At 45.6% G+C, this 26718-nt stretch overlaps 1 protein-coding gene across 1 annotated transcript in view; it reads right to left on the bottom strand.

Moving 5' to 3' along the window:
* The window catches only part of LOC144598457 (C2 domain-containing protein 2-like), a 60407-nt gene that overhangs the window by 20438 nt on the left and 13251 nt on the right, over window positions 1–26718 (bottom strand). The window contains exons 3-8 of the mRNA XM_078408600.1: window positions 17354–17812; window positions 11239–11358; window positions 4954–5055; window positions 3487–3603; window positions 2463–2604; window positions 927–1035 (exon numbers count right to left, since the gene is read on the bottom strand). Coding sequence (XP_078264726.1) covers window positions 927–1035; window positions 2463–2604; window positions 3487–3603; window positions 4954–5055; window positions 11239–11358; window positions 17354–17812 — 1049 coding nt within the window. The remainder of the gene's footprint in view (window positions 1–926; window positions 1036–2462; window positions 2605–3486; window positions 3604–4953; window positions 5056–11238; window positions 11359–17353; window positions 17813–26718) is intronic.

Here is a 26718-nt window from a genome sequence, read left to right as displayed (position 1 = left end):
CCCTTTGTCTCATCCAGTTTTCCGTCCAGTCACCAAATCACAATGTGTAGGAAGGAACTGCAGATGCTGGTTTATGCCGAAGATAGACACAAAGTGCTGGAGTAACTCAGCATCTCTGGGGGAAAAAGGGTGGGTGATGTTTCAGGTCAGAACCCTTCTTCAGACTGGAGGTGAAACTACTACTTTCAGTGTGAAGAAGGGTCCTGACCCGAAACGTCACCTATCCTTTATCTCTGGAGAAGCTGCCTGACCCGCTGAGTTACTCCAGCACGGTGTGTCTATCTTCACCAAATCACAATATTCTCATGTCCAGAACGTCGTGCCGAATAAAATGAAATGAATGAGGTGAACGGAGGTAATTAAAATAAAAGCCATTTTAGATCATTTGCAAATGGAAGAGTATGACAATCTGAACAAGGCAGCAAGGTGGTGCAGCGGTAGAGTTGGTGCCTTACAGCGCCAGAGACACAGGTTCGATCCTGACAAAGGCCGTTGTCATTGGTGAGTTTGTACATTCTCCCCGTGACCGCGTGGATTTCTTCCGGGGGCTCCGGTTTCCTCCTACACTCCAAAGGCCCACAGGTTTGTAGGTTAATTGGCTTCGGTTAAAAGTATAAATTGTCTAGGATAGTGCTGGCGTACGGAGATTGCTGATGAAAAACGGTGGGCACTCAGTGGCCCAAAGGGTCTGTTTCCACACTGCACCTCTAAATTAAACTAAAGGTCAAATATCCTGAGGAACACAAAGATCAGAGAAAACGTGACAGAAACATCAAGCTTTACATAGTATTTTTCTTCGCAAAGAGGTATCAGGAATTTAGAAGTGCTCAAAAAAGTCCACTTTTGATCAATGACATCCAAGAAGCACCACAGAAATAAATTTTAAAAATCACATGATGGCGGGGAATAAGAAAATCAATACTCACAATACAAACTGCTGGTCCCACTGGGGAATGGAGATGCTGCTCATCACTGAACCAGAGAACTTCTGCACTGGGTTGTCCAACTGCACAACACAATATGGGTGGATACTTTCTGACAAGACCAAACACATGCAGAACATTACATTCAGAACACGAAATCTAACTTCGACCAAAACTGAAACAATTTAAGCATTAGTGCCCAAAGTAAAAATTACTCAAGAGAACAGAATTTTCTTTGTCATCAATAACAACTATTGGTTTAGTTTATTATCGACAAGTGTACTGAGGTGCAGCAAAAATCTTTTCATTGCGTGCAATCTCGTCAGCAGAAAGACCTTACATGATTACAATCAAGCCGTCCACAGTGTACAGATACAGGATAAAGGGTATGACATTTACTGCATTATTATTCCTGAGTTCAGAGATTCTAGGGGCAGAATAAGCCACTTGGCACATCGTCTATTACATTCAATCATGGCTGATACATCTTTTCCTCTCAACCCCATTCTTCTGCCTTCTCCCCATAACGCCTGGCACCCGTATTAATCAAGAATCTATTCATCTCAGCCTTTAAAATATCCATTGACTTGACCTCCACAACCGTCTGTGGCAATGAATTCCATATACACCACCCTTTGACTGACAAAATTCCTCCCCACCTCTTTTCTAAAAGTACGTCCCTTTTATTCTGAGGCTATGACCTCTTGTCCTAGACTCTCCCACTATTGGAAACATCCTCTACACTTTCACTCTATCCACTCTAGTTGAATAAAGCAGAGCACAACTATACTCAGCCAGAGTTTTAGATGACCCCCTTCACACTTCTAAACTTCACGAGAACAGGCCTAGTGTCTTCAAACGCTCATCGCCTGTCAACCCATTCATTCCTGGGATCATTCTCGTCATCCTCACCTGGACCCTCTCCAGCTCCAGCACACCCTTCCTCAGATATGGGAGCCAAAACTGCTCACAATACTCCAAGAGCGGCCTTATAAAGCCTGAGCATTACATCCCAGTTTTTATTTTCTAGTCCTCTTGAAATAAATGCTAGCATTGGATTTGCATTTTTTAACAGTTTAATTTTATATTTCAATTTAAGTAAATATGCTACAACAGTTCAACAACTAATTCACATGAAAATGTGCCGGAGACTCAGGTTCGATCCTGACTACGGGTGCTGCACTGTAAGGAGTTTGTACGTTCTCCCTGTGACCTGCTTGGATTTTCTCCGAGATCTTCGGTTTCCTCCCACACTCCAAAGACGTGCAGGTATGTAGGTTAATTGACTAGGTAAATGTAAAAAATTGTCCCTAGTGGGTGTAGGATAGTGTTAATGTGCGGGGATCGCTGGGCGGCGCGGACTTGGTGGGCCGAAAAGGCCTGTTTCCGCGCTGTATATATATGATATGATATGATATAAAATAGGGCACGATGCAACTTTCTTTCCCCCCTCCACACACCCTCTTCTCAGGTCAGCTGCAACTACAGGTGTGCACTCCAATTGGAGGAACCGCAACGAGACATGGTGGACTTGGTTACCAGCATTATTGGGAGCTGCCAGCTCCTCCACTTTGATGATCTTCACCTGAAGCTTCCGTTCATGAGCTCGCGGTGGTTTTGGAGGCGAGAAGATCTGCGACGATAACTCTGCATTGGGAAAATTCTGGGAGACCGGAACATTCTAGAGCGAGAGGGAAGAGAATTGCACAAAGTCAGGATGAACCAGGTCCATTGCAACATATATCCAACTCTCTCTTGAATACATCCAGTGAATTGGCCACCACAGCCTTCTGAGGCAGAGAATTCCACCGATTCACAACTCTCTGGGTGAAGGAGGTTTTCCTCATCTCAGTCATCAATGGCCTATCCCTTATTCTTAAACTGTGACCCCTGGTTCTGGACTCCCCCAATATCAGGAACATTTTTCCTGCAATGGTTTTGACCCGAAACATCACCCATTCCTTCGATCCAGAGATGCTGCTTGACCCGCTGAGTTACTCCAGCATTTTGAGTCTATCTTCAATGTAAACCAGCATCTCCTGTCCATTCCTACATATTTTGTCGTGCTGATCATATAGTTGAAGGAATATACATCCACTTAGAAGTTTGCCTGTGATTGCTGTCCAGTGGTGCATACGCCAAATGATCAAGGACTTTTTACATACAGTATCTTCCATTCATTTGTTCTATCTCTCTCTCTCTCTCTATTGTCTATATTACCATCTATATCTCTTGTTTCCCTTTCCCCAACTCTCAGTCTGAAGAAGGGTCTCGGCCCGAAAACGTCACCCATTCCTTTTCTCCAGAGTTGCTGCCCGACCCCCTGAGTTACTGCGGCTTTTTGCGTCTATCTTCAGTTTAAACCAGCATCTGCAGTTCCTTCCTGCACACATTTACACTCCTCAGATATCATCTGACATGACACTTTCACACCCAATTAATACTAGCAAACCTAGTCCTAGGCATTATGTACCGTGGCAATTTGCAAATCCAACCCAAACTGTGAAAACAGTCGCGTATTTTTAAAACTTGGACATTGCAAGTTTAGAAATCTCACACTCACATCACAATTCATTAGAGGTGCAGGCTTCATGGTCAGTAAGACCACTGGACAGGCAGAGGTTAACATGTCTTGTAACAATCTGTGAACAGTCTCCAGGTCAGCATCCCCCTCTGCTACCTAACATAAGTAAAGAGAGACAGTGAAAAACAGGTTTGGGAGCACAATACAAGCAATCAACGCGGTGGACAGCAAGGTGGAGCAGCAGCAGATTTGCTGCCTTAAACAGCACCAGAGACCTGGGTTCAATACCAACTACAACTGCTTGTCTGTACGGAGTTTGTACATTCTCCCCGTGACCTACGTAGGTTTTCTAAGGTCATAAGGTTATAAGTGATGGGGGCAGAATTAGGCCATTCGGCCCATCAAGTCTAATCCACCATTCAATCAGTCTGAAGAAGGGTCTCGACCCGAAACGTCACCCATTCCTTCTCTCCCGAGATTGCTGCCTGACCTGCTGAGTTACTCCAGCATTTTGTGAATAAATACCTTCGATTTGTACCAGCATCTGCAGTTATTTTCTTATTCAATCATGGCTGATCTATCTCTCCCTCCTAACCCCATTCTCCTGCCTTCTCCCCGTAATCCCCGACACTTGTACTAATCAAAAACCTAGCTATCTACGGGTTTTCTCCGGGATCTCCAGTTTCCTCCCACACTCTAAAGACGTACAGGTTTGTAGGTTAATTGGCTTGGTGTAATTGTAAAATGTCCCTGATGTGTGTAGGATAGTGATAATGCGCGGGGATCGCTGGACTTGGTGGGCCGAACGATGTATCCGTACCTCAAAGTTAAATTCTAGATTGATATGCAGCAGAAAATAGCCTTGGCGCCTTCCCTTCCCTACAAAATAATCACTGCTCCATTACCAAACCATCATCCATCTGTCTTCTACCATCATAACTCAGAAAATCTAGAGCTGCTGTCTCACAGCTCCAGAGACGCAGGTTCGATCCTGACCTCGGGCGCTGTCTGTGAAGTTTGAACGTTCTGCCTGCAGGTTTCCTTTGGGTGCTTCGGTTTCGATGGTTCGTTGTTATCATGTGTGACAAGGTACAGTGAAATGCGGAACAGTAAGATTATTGCCATTCAGAAGTACAATCCCCAGTTAAGGTTCAGAATGCAGAGAAACGGCCCTCCGAGTCCTTACGCATGAGTCGGCAGGTTTTGGGGTCAAAGGCATGAGAGTTTGTTGATTAATTGTCTTCTGTAACCTGTCTCTAGTGTATATGAGCAGATGAGAAAGTGGGATAACATAGAACTAGTGTGAATGGGTGATCGGTGGTCAGCATGGACTCAGTGGGCTGAAGGGCCCGTTTCCATGTTGTATCTCTACACTAAATAAAAAGCACTGCTCCTTTACCAAAACGTCATTCATCTGCCTTCCACCATCTGAATTCAGTAAACCAAAGCTGTAAAATAACAAGACAAATAAATTTACAGAAAAATCAAAACAATTCAGGCACTCACCTCCTTTTTGACTTTTGGTGTCACCTTCAAATTTAAGCTTCGACAATTCTGAAGACTCCATGTGACTTTTACAACATCAGAGTCTTCAATGTCAATCTTCAGCTGTGGAAACAGGAGTCAAATTACCAAAGGTGGGCTTCCCCTATCCTATTGAAAATTAGGATTCAGTTGTACTACAGACAGTGGTTTGGCACTTTTAGAGTAACATGGGAGCTTATTGGATACCTAACGTGGCATTCCTAAAGCGTGTGGTTGTGCCTCCCTGCCTCTTGCTCACACCCACTGAAGTGAACAAACCATAACTTCCACTTTAAGTGCCTTTTCTAGATTAGTCCGGGGTTATGGGGAGAAGGCAGGAGAATGGCGTCGAGAGGGAAAGATAGATCAGCCATGATTGAGTGGAGCAGTGGAGCAGACTTGATGGGCCGAATGGCCTAATTCTGCTCCAGCAGCTTTCGAACTTATGCTGCGATTTAGATCGGAGCCCACTTTGTGTGTCTGATCACAACTCGGGCATCTATATCAATGGCTTCTTTTTTCATCCTGCTTCTAATCGCCATAGATCTCCCAGAGGTTCCTATCGTGGCTTCCTCCTACATACAGCACTGACTGGCATCATCTCACTGGACAGGTAGGCCTCACCTCACAGGTTAAAACATTAAGAAGATAAATCTGTCAATTTCATACTAACCTCAAAAAAGGCCTTAATTGATTTTTAAAAATCCAATTTACTAATCAAAAGATTATACTGTGTTCTGAGAAAGTTGTGAATGTCAAGGCTGTTGATGAATCTCAAATTAATATTTTCATGCCAGTGAACAGCTCTGCCCACAATTTCCACCAGCGGGCATAATTATTTGAAAGTCAACAGGCATTCCTTTCTTCGATGAATTAATGGCTTTACAGTCCACTGTGCCCGCGTACTTGCTAAAGAAATGGGACTCTGTTCTATTCGCAGTTGTCTGAAATGCACTTTGAAAATTAATGGTACCATGTTGTGATATGGCATGAACTCTTCTTTAATCAGTTTGAATTCTGTTTGTTTGTTACTGTAACCATGGGAATACGTCACTTACTTTAAGATCAACCAGACATTTTTCCTAAATTACAATGGATAATAAAGCATTTTAAAAGCCCTCAGAAACAGCAACGGTAATGACTCAGTCACTTCATGTCAACAACGTATACAAAATCATGAGAGGAATACTTTGGGTAGATGCACAGAGTCTTTAACCCAGAGTAGGGGAATCGAGGACCAGAGGACATAGGTTCAAGATGAAGGGAAAAAGATTTAGAAATATAGAAATAGAACATAGAAACATAGAAAATAGGTGCAGGAGTAGGCCATTCGGCCCTTCGAGCCTGCACCGCCATTCAATATGATCATGGCTGATCATCCAACTCAGTATCCCGTACCTGCCTTCTCTCCATAGCGCCTGATCCCTTGAGCCACAAGGGCCACGTCTAACTCCCTCTTAAATATAGCCAATGAACTGGCCTCAACTACCTTCTGTGGCAGAGAATTCCACAGATTCACCACTCTATCTGTGTGAAAAAAAATGTTCTCATCTCGGTCCGAAAAGACTTCCACCTTATCCTTAAACTGTGACCCCTTGTTCTGGGCTTCCCCAACATCGGGAACAATCTTCCTGCATCGAGCCTGTCCAACCCCTTAAGAATTTTGTAAGTTTCTATAAGATCCCCCCTCAATCTTCTAAATTCCAGCGAGTACAAGCCGAGTCTATCCAGTCTTTTTTCATATGAAAGTCCTGCCATCCCAGGAATCAATCTGGTGAACCTTCTCTGTACTCCCTCTACGGCAAGAATGTCTTTCCTCTGATTAGGAGACCAAAACTGTACGCAATACTCCAGGTGTGGTCTCACCAATGCCCTGTACAACTGCAGCAGAACCTCCCTGCTCCTATACTCAAATCCCCTCGCTATGAATGCCAACATACCATTCGCTGCCTGCTGCACCTGCATGCCTACTTTCAATGACAGGAATCCGAGGGGTAACATTTTCATACAGAGGGTGGTGGGTATATGGAACAAGCTGCCAGAGGCTGGAAGTAGTTGAGGATGGAACTATCTAATTGTTTAAGAAACAGTTGGACAGGTACATGGATAGGACAGGTTTGGAGGGTTATGGACCAAGCGCAGGCAAGTGGGACTAGGGTAGCTGGGACATTGTTGGGCCGGTGTGGGCGAGTTGGGCCGAAGGGCCCGTTTCCACACTGTATCAATCTATGATTCTATCATGAACTTACAATGCACTGGGATTCTCAGAAAACATATATATTTGGTGGATATATTTGTCACAGGAATTATTCAGTTAAAGAGGTATAGCGTGGAAACATGCCCCCACCGGCCAAACTTGCCCACACCGGTCAACATATCCCATTTGCATGAGCCCCACCTGCCTGCGTTTGCTCCATATCCCTCTAAACCTGTCCTATCTATGCACCTGTCCAAATGTTTCTTAAACGTCACGACAGTACCAGCCTCAAGTAACTCTTCTGGCAGCTCGTTCCATACACACACCAGCTCGTTCCATACACACACCACCTTTTGTGTAAAAAAGCTACCCCTCAGGTTCCTATTAAATCTTTCACCCCCTCACCTTAAACCTATGTTCTCTGATTCTCAATACCCCTACTCTGAGCAAGAGATTCTGTACGTCCACCCGATCTATTCCTCTCATGATTTTGTACACATGGCCTTTTAAGAGGAAAAAAAAGCTAACAATCAAGAAATAAGAGCATCATAAATAAAGCAGAGAGAGGAAAAAAACCCAAACCGAAAGCAGGAGTTCAGTTATTCCAGAAACAAACTACAAAGGACAATCAAGAGTATTGTCAGCAACCTGCACAAGAGCCTTATTATTGTGCATTGGCATTGCATTTTTAATTAAAGTCCGGCATTCTCAGAGTGGAGTAAAAATGCAATATAAAAGAAGCCAAACTAAACCTGGCTGTTGTCAACTGCCTCCACAAAGCCACGAAGGATCAAAAGAACAAACCATGGACAGACACAAAATGCTGGAGTAACTCAGCGGGACAGGCAGCATCTCTGGAGAGAAGGAGGGGTCTCGACCTGAAACGTCACCCATTCCTTCTCTCCAGAGATGCTGCCTGTCCTGCTGAGTTACTCCAGCATTTTGTGTCTATCTTCGGATTAAACCAGCATCTGCAGTTCCTTCCTGCACAACTAATCTTGTGTTGGGTTCGATGGAACGTGAAGAAATGTGCAATTCTAAAATCCACACAGATGAAAAGCACGGTGGCGCAGCGGTAGAGTTGCTGCCTTACAGCGAATGCAGCGCCTGAGACTCAGGTTCAATCCTGACTGCGGGCGCCGTCTGTGCGGAGTTTGTACGTTCTCCCCGTGAACTGCGTGGGTTTTCTCTGAGATCTTCTGTTTCCTCCCACACTCCAAAGACGTACAGGTATGTAGGTTAATTGACTGGGTAAATGTAAAATTTGTCCCTAGAGTGTGTGGGATAGTGTTAGTGTGCGGGGATCGCTGGGCGGCGCGGACTCAGTGGGCCGAAGGGCCTGTTTCCGCGCTGTATCTCTAAATCTAAAAATCAGGTGTGCCAATCAACAGGTTTCTGCCTCAGTTCCGACAATATGCAAGCATGCTTTGGAAATGGTGCAGAGGAGGTTTACCAGTATGATGCCTGGATTAGAGGGTGCTAGCTACAAGGAGAGATTGGACAAACTTGGAATCTTGCCTCTGGAACACTGGAGGTTGACGGGAGCCACGATAGAAGTATGAGAGACGTCAATAAGGTCGACAGTCAGAACCATTTTCCCAGGGTGGACAAATGAAATATGTGAGGGCATAGCTTTAAGGTGAGAGCGGCAAAGATAAACAAGGGTGTGCTTGGGAAGTTTTCAGTTGACGCAGAAGGTGGCCAGTGCCCAGAAAGCGCTGCCAAGGGTGGCGGGAGAGACAGATACAATAGTGGCATTTAAGGCACTTTTGGATTGGCATATGGATATACAGGGAATGGTGGGATATGGATTATGTGCAGGCAGATAAGAGTTTGTCTTGGCATCATGCTCGGCACCAACACTATGGGCCGAAAGACTTGCTCCTGTGCTGTACTGTTCTATATTGCATGTTAGACTTCTCAAAACAATATGCTTACACTGTGCTGCAATAGCTGTACAGGATGTTGAAGAGATAACACCTGGGATACTGTTTTGGTCACCATTCAACAGGAGGAATATTATTAGGCTAAGCGGGTGCAGGAAAAATTCACATGGAAGTTGCCAGGATTGGAAAACTTGAATTGTAAAGAGAGACCGGATAGCCTTGGATGAACACAAAATGCTGGTGTGACTCAGCAGGTCAGGCAGCCTCTCTGGAGAGAAGGAATGGGTGACATTTCAGGTCGAATCCTTCTTCAGACTCAGGCCTTGGACTGTCCTCTGTGGAGCAAAGGAGGCCGAGGGGTAACATTATCGAGGTTCATACATTCATTAGGGACATGGATAAGAGATCCCCTCCCCAGAGATGGGAGAGTCCAAAACTAACCGCATTGATTTGAGATGAGAGGGAAAAGATTCAAATGGGATCCAAGGGCCATTATTTTCACCTAGAGGGTGGTTGGGGAAATGGACTGAGGCTCCAGAGGAAATGGTACAGGCTGGTACAATTACAAAGCTTAGAAGCCATCTGGATGGGCTTATGGATAGGAAAGGGTTAGCAGTTGATGGGCCAAATGCAGGTAAACGAGACGAGATCAGGTTGGTAACTTGGTCAGCATGGACAAATTGGGCAGAACAGCCCATTTCCATGCTGTTCGGCTCTCTGCTTTAAATTTCAGAAGACAATGATCCAGCTGCTACAAGTTTTGCTACTCAACGCAGCAGAGAAACCAGGTTAGATATCAATTAGATTTACAGTGTAGAATTACAGTGTACAACATTGTCATTTAAGAGGGGAGGTAACATAGTTCAGCATTTGGTTTAAAGGTTTACGGAGAGAACACCTGGTCCAATTCAATGGTTCTTTATTATCACACGTACCAAGGTTTTTGTTTTGCATAGGTGGCACAGCTGTAGAGTTGCTGCCAACAGCACAAGAGCCCCGGGTACGACCCCGACTACGGGTGCCGTCTGTACGGAGTTTGTACGTTCTCCCTGTGACCCCGCGGGTTTTCTCCAGGTGCTCTGGTTTCCTCCCACACTCCGAAGGGGTGCAGGTTTGCAAGTTAATTGGCTTCGCTAACATTGTTAATCGTGTGCAGGACAGTGCTGGTGTACGGGGTGATCGCTGGTCGGCGGGGTCTCTCTGAGCAGAAGGGCCTGCTTCCCTAAAGTCACATGCCCCGAGGTACAGTGAAATTAATTTGGGCATGCAGTATTTGATGTACAGTAATTCTTTTAAGCAATTCTCATCCATATTCACTCCATGTTTCCCATGGATGCATAGAATTTTTTTTTTTTTTAAAGTGATATTCATTTTAAATGGAACATGCATAAACGCGGGAATGCAGAAGATTGCAAAAAGTGAGGGAGGGTGCCCAGGCCACCACGGGCGATGACATCCTCACCATCAAAGGGATCTACAGGAGGCGCTGCCTCGGAAAAATGTTCAACCCATGTTTCACCGTTTAAGGATAAGGGGGAAGTATTTTAGGACCGAGATGAGAAAGTTTTTTTTCACACAGAGAGTGGTGAATATGTGGAATTCTCTGCCACAGAAGGTAGTTGAGGCCAGTTCATTGGCTATATTTAAGAGGGAGTTAGATGTGGCCCTTGTGGCTAAAGGGATCAGGGGGTATGGAGAGAAGGAAGGTACGGGATACTGAGTTGGATGATCAGCCATTTTTTTTAGATTTAGAGATACAGCGCGAAAACAGGCCCTTTCGGCCCACCGGGTCCGCGCCGCCCAGCGATCCCCGCACATTAACACTATCCTACACACACTAGGGACAATTTTTACATTTGCCCAGTCAATTAACCTACAAACCTGCACGTCTTTGGAGTGTGGGAGGAAACCGAAGATCTTGGAGAAAACCCACGCAGGTCACGGGGAGAACGTACAAACTCCGTACAGACAGCACCCGTAGTCAGGATCGAACCCGAGTCTCCGGCGCTGCATTCGGTGTAAGGCAGCAACTCTACCGCTACGCCACCGTGCCGCCTTGATCATATTGAATGGCGGTGCAGGCTCGAAGGGCCGAATGGCCTACTCCTGCACCTATTTTCTATGTTTTTATGTTTCACTGTTTGATGCCGTGAAATATTATACACAATATTTTCCAAGCTGTACCTCGACGTGAAGTGGAGACACGTGGACGTTAAAGGATTCCATTGCCACAGCAACGGGCGACTCCCGCGTCACTGCGATAGAAAACTGGGCGCATTCGCCAGTCACGTGGCACCCGAGGACCTGAAACCAAATTGACAGCGGGTTGAGTGAAGAGTCTGCACCAGCTCAGCACATTGCCTTTCAGTTCACTTGTGGCATGCAACTAATCACAGATTAATTAGATGAAAACAGACATAGTGTGTAATAGATCAAAATGATTGTAATTCAAAGTTTATGCTTTAATATATTATTTTTCCTTTAAAAGCAAATCAAGGTTGTCTGAAGAAGGGCCCCCGACCCAAAAGTCACCTATTTATGTTCTCCCAGATGTTACCTGACCCCATGAGTTAATCCAGTTAGTCCTTTTTTTTTGCAAGCCAGCATCTGTAATTCCTTGGGTCATAAGTGATAGGACCAGAATTAGGCCATTCGGCCCATCAAGTCTACTTCGCCATTCAATCAGGGCTGATCTATCTCTCCCTCCTAACCCCAATGTCCTGCCCTCTCCCCCATGACCCTTGAACCTTGAGGTCATTTTGTTTGACACTGCTCCTCGCCCACAAGTGCCAACAGTCACTGGGGTGCAAGCACCACTCAAAGCCTGGGCTCCATTATCCGACTCTCAGGTAGGCATTAGAACACAGAGCAGAGAGCAGTACAGCACAGGCACGGGCCCTTTGGCCCACATTGTTTGTGCCGAACATGATGCCAAGTTAAACGGATCTCATTAGCCTGTACATGATCCGTATCTCCATTCACTGCACTTCCATGATGAAAATGTGTGATAACGCACACCTCCGGATTCAGGGACAGTTTCCTCCCAGCTGTTATCAGGCAACTGAACCACCCTACCAACAACTCGAGTGCGTTCCTGACATACCATCTACCTCATTGGAGACCCTCGGACTATCTCTGATTGGACTTTACCGTGCACTAAATGTTATTCACGTTATTCCCTTTATCATGTTTCTGTACACAGTGGATGGCTTGATTGTAATCACGTACTGTCCTTCCACTGACTGGTTAGCATGCAGCATAAGCTTTTCACTGTACCTCGGTACACCTGACGATAAACTAAACGCATCAACCCAGAAAATATATAAAGAAAGTAACTATAGATTCGCCTTGGCGACGGGGAAAGGTCTAGAAACAGATTAAGTCAGGGACATAATTAACAATCACTTAGTCACATGTGAATTGATTAGAAAAGAAAAGCATTAAAAAAAATTAAAAAAAGAAAAGCATTGATTTTTTTTAAAAGACAAAACACGTCTAACTGACTTTATATTGGATTTTTAATGAGGCATTTCCCTTAGTGATGTAGAGGCATCAATAAGGGAAATGGAACTGATATGCAAATGCGGGCACCCAAAAAGCCTTTGACAAGATGCCACATAATGACTGTCAGCAAGATTAAACATAGAACATAGAATACTACAGCACTGGAGCAGGCCCTTCAGCCCAACATGTCCGTGTTGACCCTGATGCCAATACATACTGGGTATACACACTGCATCCAGTGATTGATGAAAACCATGTGAGACATATTCCAGGTGAGACAGAGGTTCACCTGCACCTGCTCCAACCTCATCTATTGCATCCGCTGCTCCAGATGTCAACTTATTTACATCGGCGAAACCAAACGCAGGCTCGGCGATCGCTTCGCTCAACACCTGCGCTCGGTCCGCGTTAAACAAACTGATCTCCCGGTGGCCGAGCACTTCAACTCCCCCTCCCATTCCCAGTCTGACCTTTCTGTCATGGGCCTCCTCCAGTGCCATAGTGAGGCCCACCGGAAATTGGAGGAACAGCACCTCATATTTCGCCTGGGCAGCTTGCAGCCCAGTGGTATGAACATCGACTTCTCCAACTTTAGATAGTTCCCCTGTCCCTCTCTTCCCCTCCCCCTTCCCAGATCGTCCTCTATCTTGCCTGTCTCCACCTATATCCTTCCTTTGTCCCGCCCCCCCTGACATCAGTCTGAAGAAGGGTCTCGACCAGAAACGTCGCCCATTCCTTCTCTCCCGAGATACTGCCTGACCTGCTGAGTTACTCCAGCATTGTGTGAATAAATACCATGAAACATATGATCGCTAGCTTGAAAAATCCTTTAAAATGTATGGGAAAGTTGGATCTGTGCAAGCAAGGTCATATGTATCCTGGAGAAACCTGTGTATCCAAGATGTAGTTAGATATTATTTTGGGGGCTAAAGTGATATAGGAAGAAAACTGGAACAGGGTACTGTATTTAGATGGTTGGCCATGATTATATTCAATCGCAGACCAGTTTAAAGGGCTGAATGGCCTAGTATTTTCTATAAAAATTGCAGAATCTCTGTGGAACATTTACGACTACCAGTTCAATGTCCAGACTAGACAGGGAAAACAAAAAAGAAATATATTTGAAGGCTTCAATATGGTCATCAACATGCCAAACACTGCCTTCATCAAACAATGTCGTCAAGAGAATTATTTGGCAATAGGATACCACTTTTGTTGACAACATTATGTACATTTTTCTATTAACTGCAAACGGTTTCTATTGAGCTGTTAACAATCTTGCACTAACAAATCAAAGGACTGACTAGTGGAAATCTAAAACATAAAACAAACCCTAAACAGTCAAGCCTTAAAATTAATTCTTGGGTAATCAAATCAAGCTAACACTACCAACATAGCTTTGTTGGGTGACACAAGAGACTGCAGACACTGGAACCTTGAGCAAAGCACATTGCTGGAAGAACTCAGTGGGTCAGCCAGCATCTGTGGAAAGAAATGGACATATGATATTTCCGGACAGCTTGTCTTTTTAGACTGGCAGTCTGAAAAAGGGTCCCAACCCGAAACGTTGCCTATCCATTCCATCCTCAGATGCTGCTTGGCCCACTGAGTCCCTCTAGCATTATTAGATAATGGCTTTGTGAACCTGATAGATAATCAACTGCCAAAAAAAAAAAACAATGGTGAAAATATTTTCGCAACATGGAAAATTGTTACGCCTTCTTCAATAATTTAATGGCCAGTAAAGCAACATAAGATATCCAAGATGGTAAACTTTGAAAAAGTTAGATGATGTGTCCCATTCCAGGAGCAACAAAAACAGCCTTGCAGCTGTGGAAAGGGATGAGAAAAATAAGATGAAGTTGACAATCGAGGAAGAAGAGAATGAGGGAGGGAAGATTGGTTAAGTCCCTGCTTCCAATTATCATGAGACGTCTCCTGTAAAACATTCAGCACAGGCATCAGACAAAAACTGAAGATAGACACAAACAGCTGGGGTAACTCAGTGGGATAGGCAGCATCTCTGGAGAGAAGGAATGGGTGACATTTCGGGTCCAGACCCTTCTCCGGTGTGTGGGAAAGAACTGCAGATGCTGATTTAAAATCGAAGGAAGACACAAAATGCTGGAGTAACTCAGCGGGACAGGCAGCGTCTCTGGAGAGAAGGAATAGGTGACATTTTGGGTCCAGACCCTTCTTCAGACTCATTACCGTTTCAGGAATATGAATAACTTATGGTCAGGTACTCCCCAAGAGTTAAAGGAAATACCAAATTTAATTTAGAAATACAGTGTTACAACAGGCCCTTCGGCCTAACCAGTCCAAGCCGACCAACAATCCCCATACACTACCACTATCCTGAACTCTCGGGATAATTTACCATTTTTACCGAAGCCAATCAACCCACAAACTTCTACTACTTTGGAGTGCGGGAGGAAACCGGGGCACCCGGAGAAAAACTAGGAGAAGACCGTACAAACTCCGTACAAACAGTACTCGTGTTTAGGATCGAACCTGGGTCTCTGGTGCTGCAAGACATCAACTCGACCTCTGCACCACCATGTGCACATAATTTTTAAAAAATTATACAAGGGAGATATTTTCCTTCAAACAATTTCTTCCAATTTAATTATATAAAAGAGTACAAGTTAAGTTTGTGCAACTTGCCCATATACAACAGAGCAAACTGAAGTGATTAAATTCTGCGTACGCTTTACATTGGCTAACAATCCAGAGTAAAACAAAGTGAAGGGGGAAAAAAAAAAATCAATGCAGCGTGACAAGGATGTGAAATGTTGCCAAAATGGTCAAACGTAATTCTTTGGGAACAGGAAATGTTAAAAATTCAATGTGAATGGGGAACAAAGAAACAAAGTCAGGCTAGGCTCTTCAGATAGATTCCACTAGTGGGAGAGTCTAGGACCAGAGGCTATAGCCTCAGACTAAAAGGACGTACTTTCAAAAAGGAGATGAGGAGAAATTTCTTTGGTCAGGGTGGTGAATCTGTGGAATTCATTGCCCCAGGCGGCTGTGGAGGCCAAGCCATTGGATATTTTTGAGGGGGAGATTGACAGGCTCTTGATTAGCATGGGTGTCAAGGGTTATGGGGAGAAGGCAGGAGATTGTGGTTGAGAGGGAAAGATGGGTGAATGGCCTAATACTGCTCCTATAACGTATGAACGTAATCAACAGCAATAGCCTTTAGATTAGCCTGATGCTGTACTGTAACTTTCCACAATCTCATGCAGACAAGGCACATAGTACAGCGGGGAACAGGTGCTGTGGCCCACAAGGTCTGTGGCAACCATGACGCTAAATTAAATGGACCCCATCTGTTCACATGATCCACACCCCTCCATCCCCTGCATGGTCAAGAGTTTTATTGTCATCTGTACCGAAACGGAACAATTAAATTCTTACTTGCAGCAGTACAACAGGTTTGTAAACACAGTACCCAATAGATATCATTTTAAAAGTTCAATAAATAAAAAGCAATATTGTGCAACAAAAACCCAAAACAAAGACTAAAGTCCCTAATGCAATCAAGGCAGTTCGTAGTTTAGTTGAAGATCGTAGCGTTCAATAGCCTGATGGTCGTTGGGAAGAAGCTGTTCCTGAACCTGGACGTTACAGCTTTCAGACCCCTACACCTTCTTCCCGATGGCAGGAGTGAGATGAGAGAGTGACCAGGGTGGTGTGGGTCCTTGATGATGCTGGCTGCCTTAATGAGGCAGCACCTCATGTAGATCCTTTCACTGGTGGAGAGGACAATACCCGTGATGCACCAGTTCTTGTCGTCCCTTTCACTCCTGGGCTTTTGAGTTGCCGAACCAGGCTGTGATGCGTGTGCCTGTCTAGATGCTCCAACCATCACTATCATGAATGCTTCACCACCGCCCAGGCAGCACAGGGACAGGTTCCATCCAGCTGTTGTCAGGCAAATGAACCCACCAGAGAGAACGATCCTGATCTCCCAACTACCTCATTGGAGACCTTTGCACTAACTTTGATCGGACTTTACTGCATTTTAACTTGCACTAAACATTACACCCTTTATCCTGTATCTGTACACTGTGGATGGTTTGATTGTAATCATGTATTGTCTTTCTGCTGACTGGATAGCGCGCATAAAAAGCTTCTCACTGTATCTCGGTACACATGACAATAATAAACTAAACTCCACTTCAGGCATCCACCACCATGTAAAAATTATCCCCGCACACGCCCTTTAGGCTTTCTCTCACTGGCTTTAAAGCTGTGCCCCTCGTCTTTAACACTTGCATCATGGGATTTGACTCGGACTAACTATCCTATCCATCCCTCACTTAAATTTGATAAACTTCCATCAGGTCTCCCCTCAGCCTACGATACTCTAGAGTTTAGTTTAGTTTCGAGACACAGCGCTGAAACAACACCTTTGGCCCACCGACTCAGCGCTAACCCGCCATCACCACAATTTTTATTGAAGCCGATTAATCCACAAGCCTACACGTCCTTGGAACGCGGGAGGAAACCGAAGCACCCGGAGAAAACCCCACAAGGTCACGGGGAGAACGTACAAGGTCCGCACAGTCAGCACCCGTAGTCAGGATCGAACCAGAGTCTCTGACGCTGTGAGGCAGCAACTCTACTGCCGACACTCGAGAGATGTTGAAGAATGCTGCAGGTAATCTGAATAATTGCAAGAATCCTACGAATTAATCAATAAATGCAGAATACCGGCATTTACAGTCTTCGGTTTAAGACGGTTCACTTATCTCTGTCGTAGTCAGTGAGTTGCACGTCTCTGATTTACAAAGCTTTTCTCACTGTAACAAATGACCATGGTCATGGAGCAGAGAGCAATTCCATCGACGTTAGCAAGAAGCAAGTGAGAAAGATCCCAGGCCAAGCTGTGACGACAAGGATCGTTATCCATTATCCATCCGACTGGCAGCTGCGATGCAGTCAATTGATGTTCACCTGGATCACTGATGAAAATACCTCCGGGAATTGAGGACTGGCACCAGTTGGTACTGGAAATATGGCTCAATAGGTTATCGTTGAATCGGCGAGCCATGGCCATACAATACGGCCTGGCTCGCCCACCACGGAACCGGAAGAGGGAGGCACCGGCCCCTGCACTTTCCCCAAAGACCGGGAACCGGAGAGGAAGTGGAGGGAGTCGGCAAAGGCTGGGGACGCAAGACAAGAGGGCCGGTAAGAAGAATCGGGGGCTCTTGCCTTCCACGCCCTCAAGGTGGTCAACTGTGCGCTGAAAGTGGCCAACAGAAGAGAGGGACGACGGTTGGCTGGACGATCCGGATCATGGCGAAGGCTGCTACAGGTGCACCATAGAAAGCATTTTATCGGGATGCATCACAGCTTGGTTTGGGAACAGATCAGCCCGAGACCGCAAGAAATTGCAGCGAATTGTAGACGCAGCCCAGACCACCACACAAACCAACCTCCCTTCCATTGACTCCATTTATACCTCACGCTGCCTCGGCAAGGCCAGCAGCATAATCAAGGACCAGTCACACCCTGGACACTCCCTCATCTCCCCTCAGGCAAAAGGTATAGAAGCGTGAAAACGCACACCTGCAGATTCGGAGACGGTTTCTTCCCAGCTGTTATCAGTCAACTGAATCATCCTACCACAACCAGAGAGCAGTGCTGAACTACGATCTACCTCTTTGGTGACCCCCGGACTATCTTAGATTGGACTTGCTGGCTTTACCTTGCACTACATGATCCTATTATCACGTATCTATCTATGCACTGCAAATGGAGCAATTGTGATCATGCATTGTCTTTCTATTGACTGGTTAGAACGTTTCCACAATACCTCAGTATACGTGACAATAAACTAAACTGAACGGGCCTTAATAGCCTGCTGCAGCTGATACTTTGAAAATGGCGTCAAAACCTGGCATCTCTTGCACATGGACTCAGTGGGCTGTTTCTATGTATTCGGTACTTAATCCAGATCAGACCAGATCCTTCAGGACCTGGTATGTTTTTCTAGGCGAGTGCTCCAAAAAGAACATTGTGCATATTTTTATTACCTTAATTTTAGATTTGATTGTTAGTAAAATAATATTTTAGTTCATTTACACATATTGTTGTCTTTGTAAGTGCTTCGGTCTCTTTTAAACCGTGACTCTTCAGAATATAACCAGAGACTGTAGGGTTTAGGTTTATTATTGTTTCATGTACCAACATTGGGATCAAGATGGCGGCGCGCACGGACGCAGCGGCTCACAGCTCTCCCTTTCGGTGCGTTTTATGTGTGTTATCTGTGTTATGTCTGTTAGTCAAATTTAGTCATTCAAACCAGGAAAATCAGGCAAATCCTACCTACAACCGAAAGGACCTTCTGATCATCGGATTCCAGTGCAATCGGGACCTTGTGCGCGAATTTCCACACCCGCGAAATATACCGGAAGAGATTGCCAGGACACCGGGCGCTCCGTGGATAGTTGTCGGCGCGAACAGGCGTCGCAGACGGAGGAGAAACAGGAAGCAAAAGCGAGGATGCCGGTCCGGTATACTTGCCAAGCTAAAGAGACAGCCACACAAACCACCGCTACCTAGCATGTTCCTCACCAACGCCAGATCCATCATCAACAAAATGGACGAACTTAAACTACAGATATCAGCAAACAAACTCGTGGAGGACTGTTGCATTCTCTTAGTAACAGAGACATGGCTTCATCCACTTATCCCAGACGGAGCCATTGAGCTAGCCGGGCGCACAGCGTTTCGTTGGGACAGAAACATCGACTCCGGTAAGAGCAAGGGGGGGGGGTTATGCATTTATGTGCACAACAGCTGGTGCACTAATATCCAAACCATAGATAGCCACTGTTCTCCTGATCTGGAGTCCCTAACAGTTAAATGCAGGCCTTTTTACCTTCCTCGCGAATTTACAGGGGTTATAGTAACAGCAGTCTACATCCCACCGAATGCTAACGCTAGCACAGCTTTAGGCTACCTGCTAGGTGCAATAAACTCACAACAGAGCACATATCCAGAAGCAGCCCACATCATAGCCGGGGACTTCAACCATGCAGACCTAAAGTCAGTTCTCCCGAAACTTGAACAACACATAAGATGTGCTACCAGGGGGAAAAACACACTAGACAAGGTTTACTCAAATATTAAGAAGGGGTTCAGGTCAGCACCACTACCACACCTGGGGCAGTCAGATCACCTGTCCATATTCCTAACCCCAGCATACACCCCACTCAGGAGGAAAGCTCCAGTCACCATAAAGACTGTGAAGACATGGCCTGAAGGAGCTTCCTCGCAGCTGCAGGATTGCTTCGAAAGGACCAACTGGGATATTTTTGAGGATCAGGACTTGGAGGAGTACACATCAACTGTACTTTGCTACATCAAAAACTGCGTTGACAATGTCACCGTCGACAAACGCATCCGGTTGTACCCCAATCAAAAACCCTGGATGACAAAGGATGTCAGGTCTCTCCTCAAGGACCGTAACACCGCCTTCAGGTCTAGTGACAGAGCTCTATACAGTGCTGCTAGAACCAACCTGAAGAGAGGCATCAAGGATGCCAAAGCGTCCTACAAGAGGAAGATTGAGGACCACTTTTCCAACAATGACCCACGGCGGGTATGGCAAGGCATCCAGCACATCACCAATTACAAGACCAGCAACCGCACGACTGCCGACGGCGACGCCTCGTTGGCTGAGGAACTTAACTGTTTCTTTGCTCGTTTCGAGGTGAAAGCTACAGTGGCAGACATTACACCCTCTCCAGCACCTGAGAGCAACACCTTCACTGTGCAGGAGTATGACGTTAAGCGAGTGCTCAGAGCAGTGAATCCCAGGAAAGCTGCAGGCCCCGATGGTGTGACGGGCAGAGTGCTGAGGGAATGTGCAGACCAATTATCTGAGGTCTTCACAAAAATCTTCAACCTGTCCCTTTTAAAATCCACCATCCCTCCCTGCCTGAAGTCCGCCATAATCATCCCACTGCCGAAAAAGCCTGTCATCAGCGGTCTTAACGACTACCGTCCGGTAGCACTCACACCGGTCATCACAAAGTGCTTCGAGAGACTGGTCCTGCAGCACATCAAAGCCAGCCTCCCACCCACCTTCGACCCATACCAGTTTGCCTACAGAGCAAATAGGTCTACAGGGGATGCCATCGACACTGCTCTTCACACTGCACTGACCCACCTTGAACACCAGGGGAGCTATGTGAGGATGCTCTTTCTCGACTTCAGCTCTGCCTTTAACACGGTCATCCCGAGCAGACTGGTCACCAAACTTTCCGACCTTGGATTTTCCCTAACCATCTGCAAATGGATCAAGGACTTCCTGACCAACCGCCCCCAGACAGTCAAAATAGGCCCTCACCTCTCCTCCACCATTACACTGAGCACCGGCTCACCACAGGGCTGTGTGTTGAGCCCCATCCTTTACTCCCTCTACACTCACGACTGCGCCCCCACCCATCCCACCAACACCATCATCAAGTTCGCGGATGACACGACTGTGGTTGGACTTATCTCAGAAGGAGATGAGACAGCCTATAGGGATGAAATCCAAAGGCTGGCAGCATGGTGTTCAGTGAACAATCTGGTCCTGAACTCCTCCAAAACAAAGGAACTTATAATTGACTTTAGAAAAACCAGTGGAGATTACGACCCACTCTACATCAATGGGGTCTGCGTGGAAAGGGTACCAGCTTTCAGGTTCCTGGGTACGCACATCGCAGAGGATCTCACCTGGTCTACCAACACCATCACCACAGTAAAGAAGGCACAGCAGAGACTCCACTTCCTGAGGATCCTCAGGAAAACCAACCTGCAGGAGAAGCTCATGTTGTCCTTCTATCGCTGCTCCATCGAGAGTGTGCTGGCATACTGTATAACCACATGGTATGCCAGCTGCTCAGAAAAGGACAGGAAGGCCCTTCAGAGGGTCATCACGACGGCCCAGAAAATCATCGGCTGCTCACTGCCCTCCCTGGAGCACCTGTTCAGCCTGCGCTGCCTCAGTAGAGCAGGCAAAATAATAAAAGATCCATCCCACCCCGGCCACCGTCTGTTTGTTCATCTGCCCTCTGGTCGACGTTTCAGGTCAATCAAATCCCGAACAAACAGACTTAAGAACAGTTTTTACCCCAGGGCCATACGAGAACTGAACACTACCTGTGCACTAGGCAACACCGTTAAAAAATCTTGTACTTAATTTAATTGTATTTATGTATTTATTTGTTTTTGCATTTATTGCATATATGTTTGTACGCACCGTCAGGATTGGCTGTTTTTTAATTTCGTTGTACTCGTTGCAATGACAATAAATGAATATTATTATTATTATTATTATACAGTTGAAAGCTTTAGACAATAGACAATAGGTGCAGGAGTAGGCCATTCGGCCCTTCGAGCCAGCACCATCATTCAATGTGATCATGGCTTATCATTCTCAGTCAGTAGCCCGTTCCTGCCTTCTCCCCATACCCCCTGACTCCGCTATCCTTAAGAGCTCCATCTAGCTCTCTCATGAATGCATTCAGAGAATTGGCCTCCACTGCCTTCTGAGGCAGAGAATTCCACAGATTTACAACTCTCTGACTGAAAAAGTTTTTCCTCATCTCCGTTCTAAATGGCCTACCCCTTATTCTTAAACTGTGGCCCCTGGTTCTGGACTCCCCCAACATTGGGAACATGTTTCCTGCCTCTAACGTGTCCAACCCCTTAATAATCTTATACGTTTCGATAAGATCCCATCTCATCCTTCTAAATTCCAGTGTATACAAGCCTTTGTATGCTATCCAAACATATCAGATGTGCCATAGGTAGATATACTCAAGTCAAACTCAAATACAGTAGATAGAGCCAAAGGAGAAGACCAAAACCAACAGGAAACATTTTTAATTTAAAAACATTCATTTCATAAAACATTTCCCCCATTACACAAGCCCTTTGTAAATCAAGAAATAACTGCATTTAAAACAAAACACAATGCTTTATTCATTATAAGCAGTGGAGAACAATATTATATGGAGAGAATGGTTAAAAGACAATTACAACATGTTACACAACTCCATCTTAAATACTTTTAGATCCTAAATTATAATAATCTATCCCATTGTATATAACCCCAATGAAAGATGGCAGATGGAGTTTAATGCTGATAAGTGTGAGGTGCTGCATTTTGGTAGGACAAATCAAAATAGGACGTACAGGGTAAATGGTAGGGAATTGAGGAATGCAGTGGAACAGAGGGATCTGGGAATAACTGTGCATTGTTCCCTGAAGGTGGAATCTCATGTGGATAGGGTGGTGAAGAAGGCGTTTGGTATGCTTGCCTTTATAAATCAGAGCATCGAGTATAGAAGTTGGGATGTAATGTTGAAATTGTACAGGGCATTGGTGAGGCCAAATCTGGACAATAGTGTGCAGTTCTGGTCGCCAAATTATAGGAAGGATGTCGACAAAATGGAGAGGGTACAGAGGAGATTTACTAGAATGTTGCCTGGGTTTCAGCACTTAGGCTACAGAGAGAGGTTGAACAGGTTGGGTCTTTATTCTTTGGAGCGTAGAAGGTTGAGGGGGGACTTGATAGAGGTTTTTTAAATTTTGAGAGGGACGGACAGAGTTGACGTGGGTAGGCTTTTCCCTTTGAGAGTGGGGAAGATTCCAACAAGGGGACATAGCTTCAGAATTGAGGGACAAAGGTTTAGGGGTAACATGAGGGGGAACTTCTTTACTCAGAGGGTTGTGGCTGTATGGAATGGGCTTCCGGTGGAAGTGGTGGAGGCTGGCTCGATTTTATTATTTAAGAGTAAATTGGATAGGTATATGGATAGGAGGGGATTGGAGGGTTATGGTCTGAGTGCAGGTAGATGAGACTAGGTCAGGGAGAATGGTCGGCGTGGACTGGTAGGGCCGGACAGGCCTGTTTCCATGCTGTAGTTGTTATATGTTATATGTTATATGGTGGCATCGACATAATCAGTTTTTGTGTGCGTGCTTTAACATGTAGACGGCTTATTGTTGCATATGGAGTTAGTTATAGACCTATAGCATATGTGTGTAAAAGCAGTTTAGATACTACTTTGGTTTTGGGCTTGGTTTTACTTGGCTGAGCGTTTATCCTGGTGTTATCACACAGGTACTGTGTGTTTTAATAGTAATCTATCAAGCCAACCAATGAATGGAGACTTAGTTCCCGTTCTCTCGAGAAGCTTACTGAGCGGAAACATGACTGTTCTAATCCCATTGGAAGTAATGTCAACCGAGGGAAGTAAAGCAAGCTTGCCAAAGTTCAGACAACTGAGGATTTTGATCATTTCCCATTAACTTGCCTTTTAATTTCCTGCCACAGCAGCACCATACCATCCCTGCCAATTCCATTTCCTCTTCCTAGGATAGGATTCGTTCATTTAGTATTTTAAATAAATATCAAAAAAAGCTATTTGAAGGGGGTCTAATGAGATCAAAATGGATTGTACATGGCAATCACAGAATGACCTGAAAGGAACAAAATAAACATGACAGAGAACGTTAATGGTGAGCCTTGAAATGGAGTGTTGCTAAAACAGCCAGGTTATAAACAGCTCAAAGGTATCATCATATCATATCATATATATACAGCCGGAAACAGGCCTTTTCGGCCCACCAAGTCCGTGCCGCCCAGCGATCCCCGTACATTAACACTATCCTACACCCACTAGGGACAATTTTTTACATTTACCCAGCCAATTAACCTACAAAATGCTGGAGTAACTCAGCAGGTCAGGCAGCATCTCAGGAGAGAAGGAATGGGTGACGTTTTGGGTCGAGACCCTTCTTCAGATGTAGGCCCGGACGCTGTAGGCCCGGACGCTGTAGGCCCGGACGCTGTAGGCCCGGACGCTGTAGGCCCGGACGCTGTAGGCCCGGACGCTGTAGGCCCGGACGCTGTAGGCCCGGACGCTGTAGCCCCGGACGCTGTAGCCCCGGACGCTGTAGCCCCGGACGCTGTAGGCCCGGACGCTGTAGGCCCGGACGCTGTAGGCCCGGACGCTGTAGGCCCGGACGCTGTAGGCCCGGACGCTGTAGGCCCGGACACTGTACGCCCGGACACTGCTCCAGATCCCCAGAAATACACTCACCTTTTGATTTAGTTTTGTATCACAAAAGGCTGGTGTAACTCAGTGGGCCAGGCAGCATCTCAGGAGAGAAGGAATGGATGACGTTTCGGGTCGAGACCCTTCTTCAGACTGGTTTAGTTTTGATTTAGTTTAGTTTATTATTATCACGTGTACTGAGGTACAATGAAAAGAGAGAAGAGAGCAGTGCTGAACTACTATCAACCTCTTTGGTGACCCTCGGACTATCCTTCATCGGACTTTACCTTGCACTAAACGTTATTCCCTTATCATGTATCTGTACCTTGTAAATGGATCGATTGTAATCATGTATTGCCTTTCTGCTGACTGGATAGTACGCAACAAAAGCTTTTCACTGTACCTCCGCACACGTGAGTGACAATAAACTAAACTGAACTGAAGCTTACGTTGCCATCTTCAAAACAAAATTTCCAAGTTCATTTCCACCCGCTTCCACAAATGAGTATTAGTCTAGTTGGATCAAGAATCAACTTGCATCGCTCTTTCATTGGGCTTTAGAGCAGGTGACTGGGCAAACTCCAATGTTTGCATCAAATATCCCTCAGCACTGCACTTCGTAGAAGGCAGGCACTCTTATTAGTGGTTTCATTTCACATGGGGAAGAATGAAATTGGGCAATTGGATGATCATATTGTTCAAATTACACAGGTTACTCCGAGCTCTATCCATCAGTAAACATCAGCAGGGTCAAATGGGGTGGTTAATGGTGAATGAAGGGTCTAAGGATATCAGGAGAAACAAATTATCATCTGCTCTCATGATTCAGTCAATGCCCACATTGCGCCCAGCACAAGAGGTGAGAAAGAAAGAATGAATAAGTTTATTGGCCAAGTACGCATATACAAGGAATGTGCCTTGGTGCTCCGCTCACAAATAACACAAACGTATGGTTAACAATTAAGAATAAAGCATAAACACATCAAAACAATAAGGATACACCATTACGGTCTAAACATGTGGGTGAAAATAAACCAGAGCAAAATAGAGACTATAGACTTTGGTTATTGATTAGAACTACTACTCGTGGAAAAAGGATGTTTTTATGTCTGGCTGTGGCTGCTTTGACAGTCTGGAGTCGCCTTCCACAGAGAAGTACTTCAAAGATTTTGTGTCCAGGGTGAGAGGGGTCAGAGATGATCTTGCCCGATCGCTTCCTGACCCTTGCAGTGTACAATTCGTCAATGGTGGGAGGGGGGGGAGGTTGCAGCCAACAACCTTCTCAGCTGAGCGAACGATCCGTTGCAGCCTCCAGATGCCGTGCTTGGTGGCTGAGCCAAACCAGACCATGATGGAGAAGGTGAGGACGGACAATGATAGCAGTATAGAATCGGACCATCATTGCCTGTGGCAGATTGTGTTTCGCCAGTTGCCGCAGGAAGTACATCCTCTGTTGGGCCTTTTTGACTGTGGAGTCGATGGTGGCCCCCCATTTAAGGTCCCTGGAGATGATGGTTCCAAGGAACTTAAATGACTCCACAGATGTAAACTAACTCGCACTTCCTCATAGTCAAAAAGCGTGTAAACAGGCCCTTCAGTCCAACTTGCCCATGCGGACCAACATGCCCCATCAACACTAGTCCCACCAGCTTTACACTCATATAACCAATTTAAGTCAGTTAGGGGCGGCACTGTGGCACAGCTGCCTTCCCGTCCCAGTCCCTGGTTCGATCCTGACTATGGGTTTCCACCTTCTTCCCGTGACCACGTGGGTTTTCTCCGAGATCCCCGGTTTCCTCTCTCACTCCAAAGACGCACAGGTTTGCGGGTTAATTGGCTTGGTATACATGTAAAAATTGTCACTAGTGTAGGATAGTGTAAATGCACGGGGATCGCTGGTCGGTGCGGACACGGTGGGCCGAAGGGCCTGTTTCCGCGTTGTATCTCTAAACTAAACTTCTAAACCTATCCTATCCATATCTATAAACTATCTTCTCGGATAAATACACGCTACATGTCTGAACAACTGCATAAACAAGTGCGGAGTTTTGTTTTAAACTTGCAAACGGCACGAGGTGGGGAACGCAAT

This window comes from Rhinoraja longicauda, chromosome 12, assembly GCF_053455715.1.
Source record: "Rhinoraja longicauda isolate Sanriku21f chromosome 12, sRhiLon1.1, whole genome shotgun sequence".
Classification (NCBI taxonomy): domain Eukaryota; kingdom Metazoa; phylum Chordata; class Chondrichthyes; order Rajiformes; family Arhynchobatidae; genus Rhinoraja; species Rhinoraja longicauda.
Note: the sequence above shows the minus strand (reverse complement) of the source record. Positions and strands in the feature narration are given on the sequence as shown.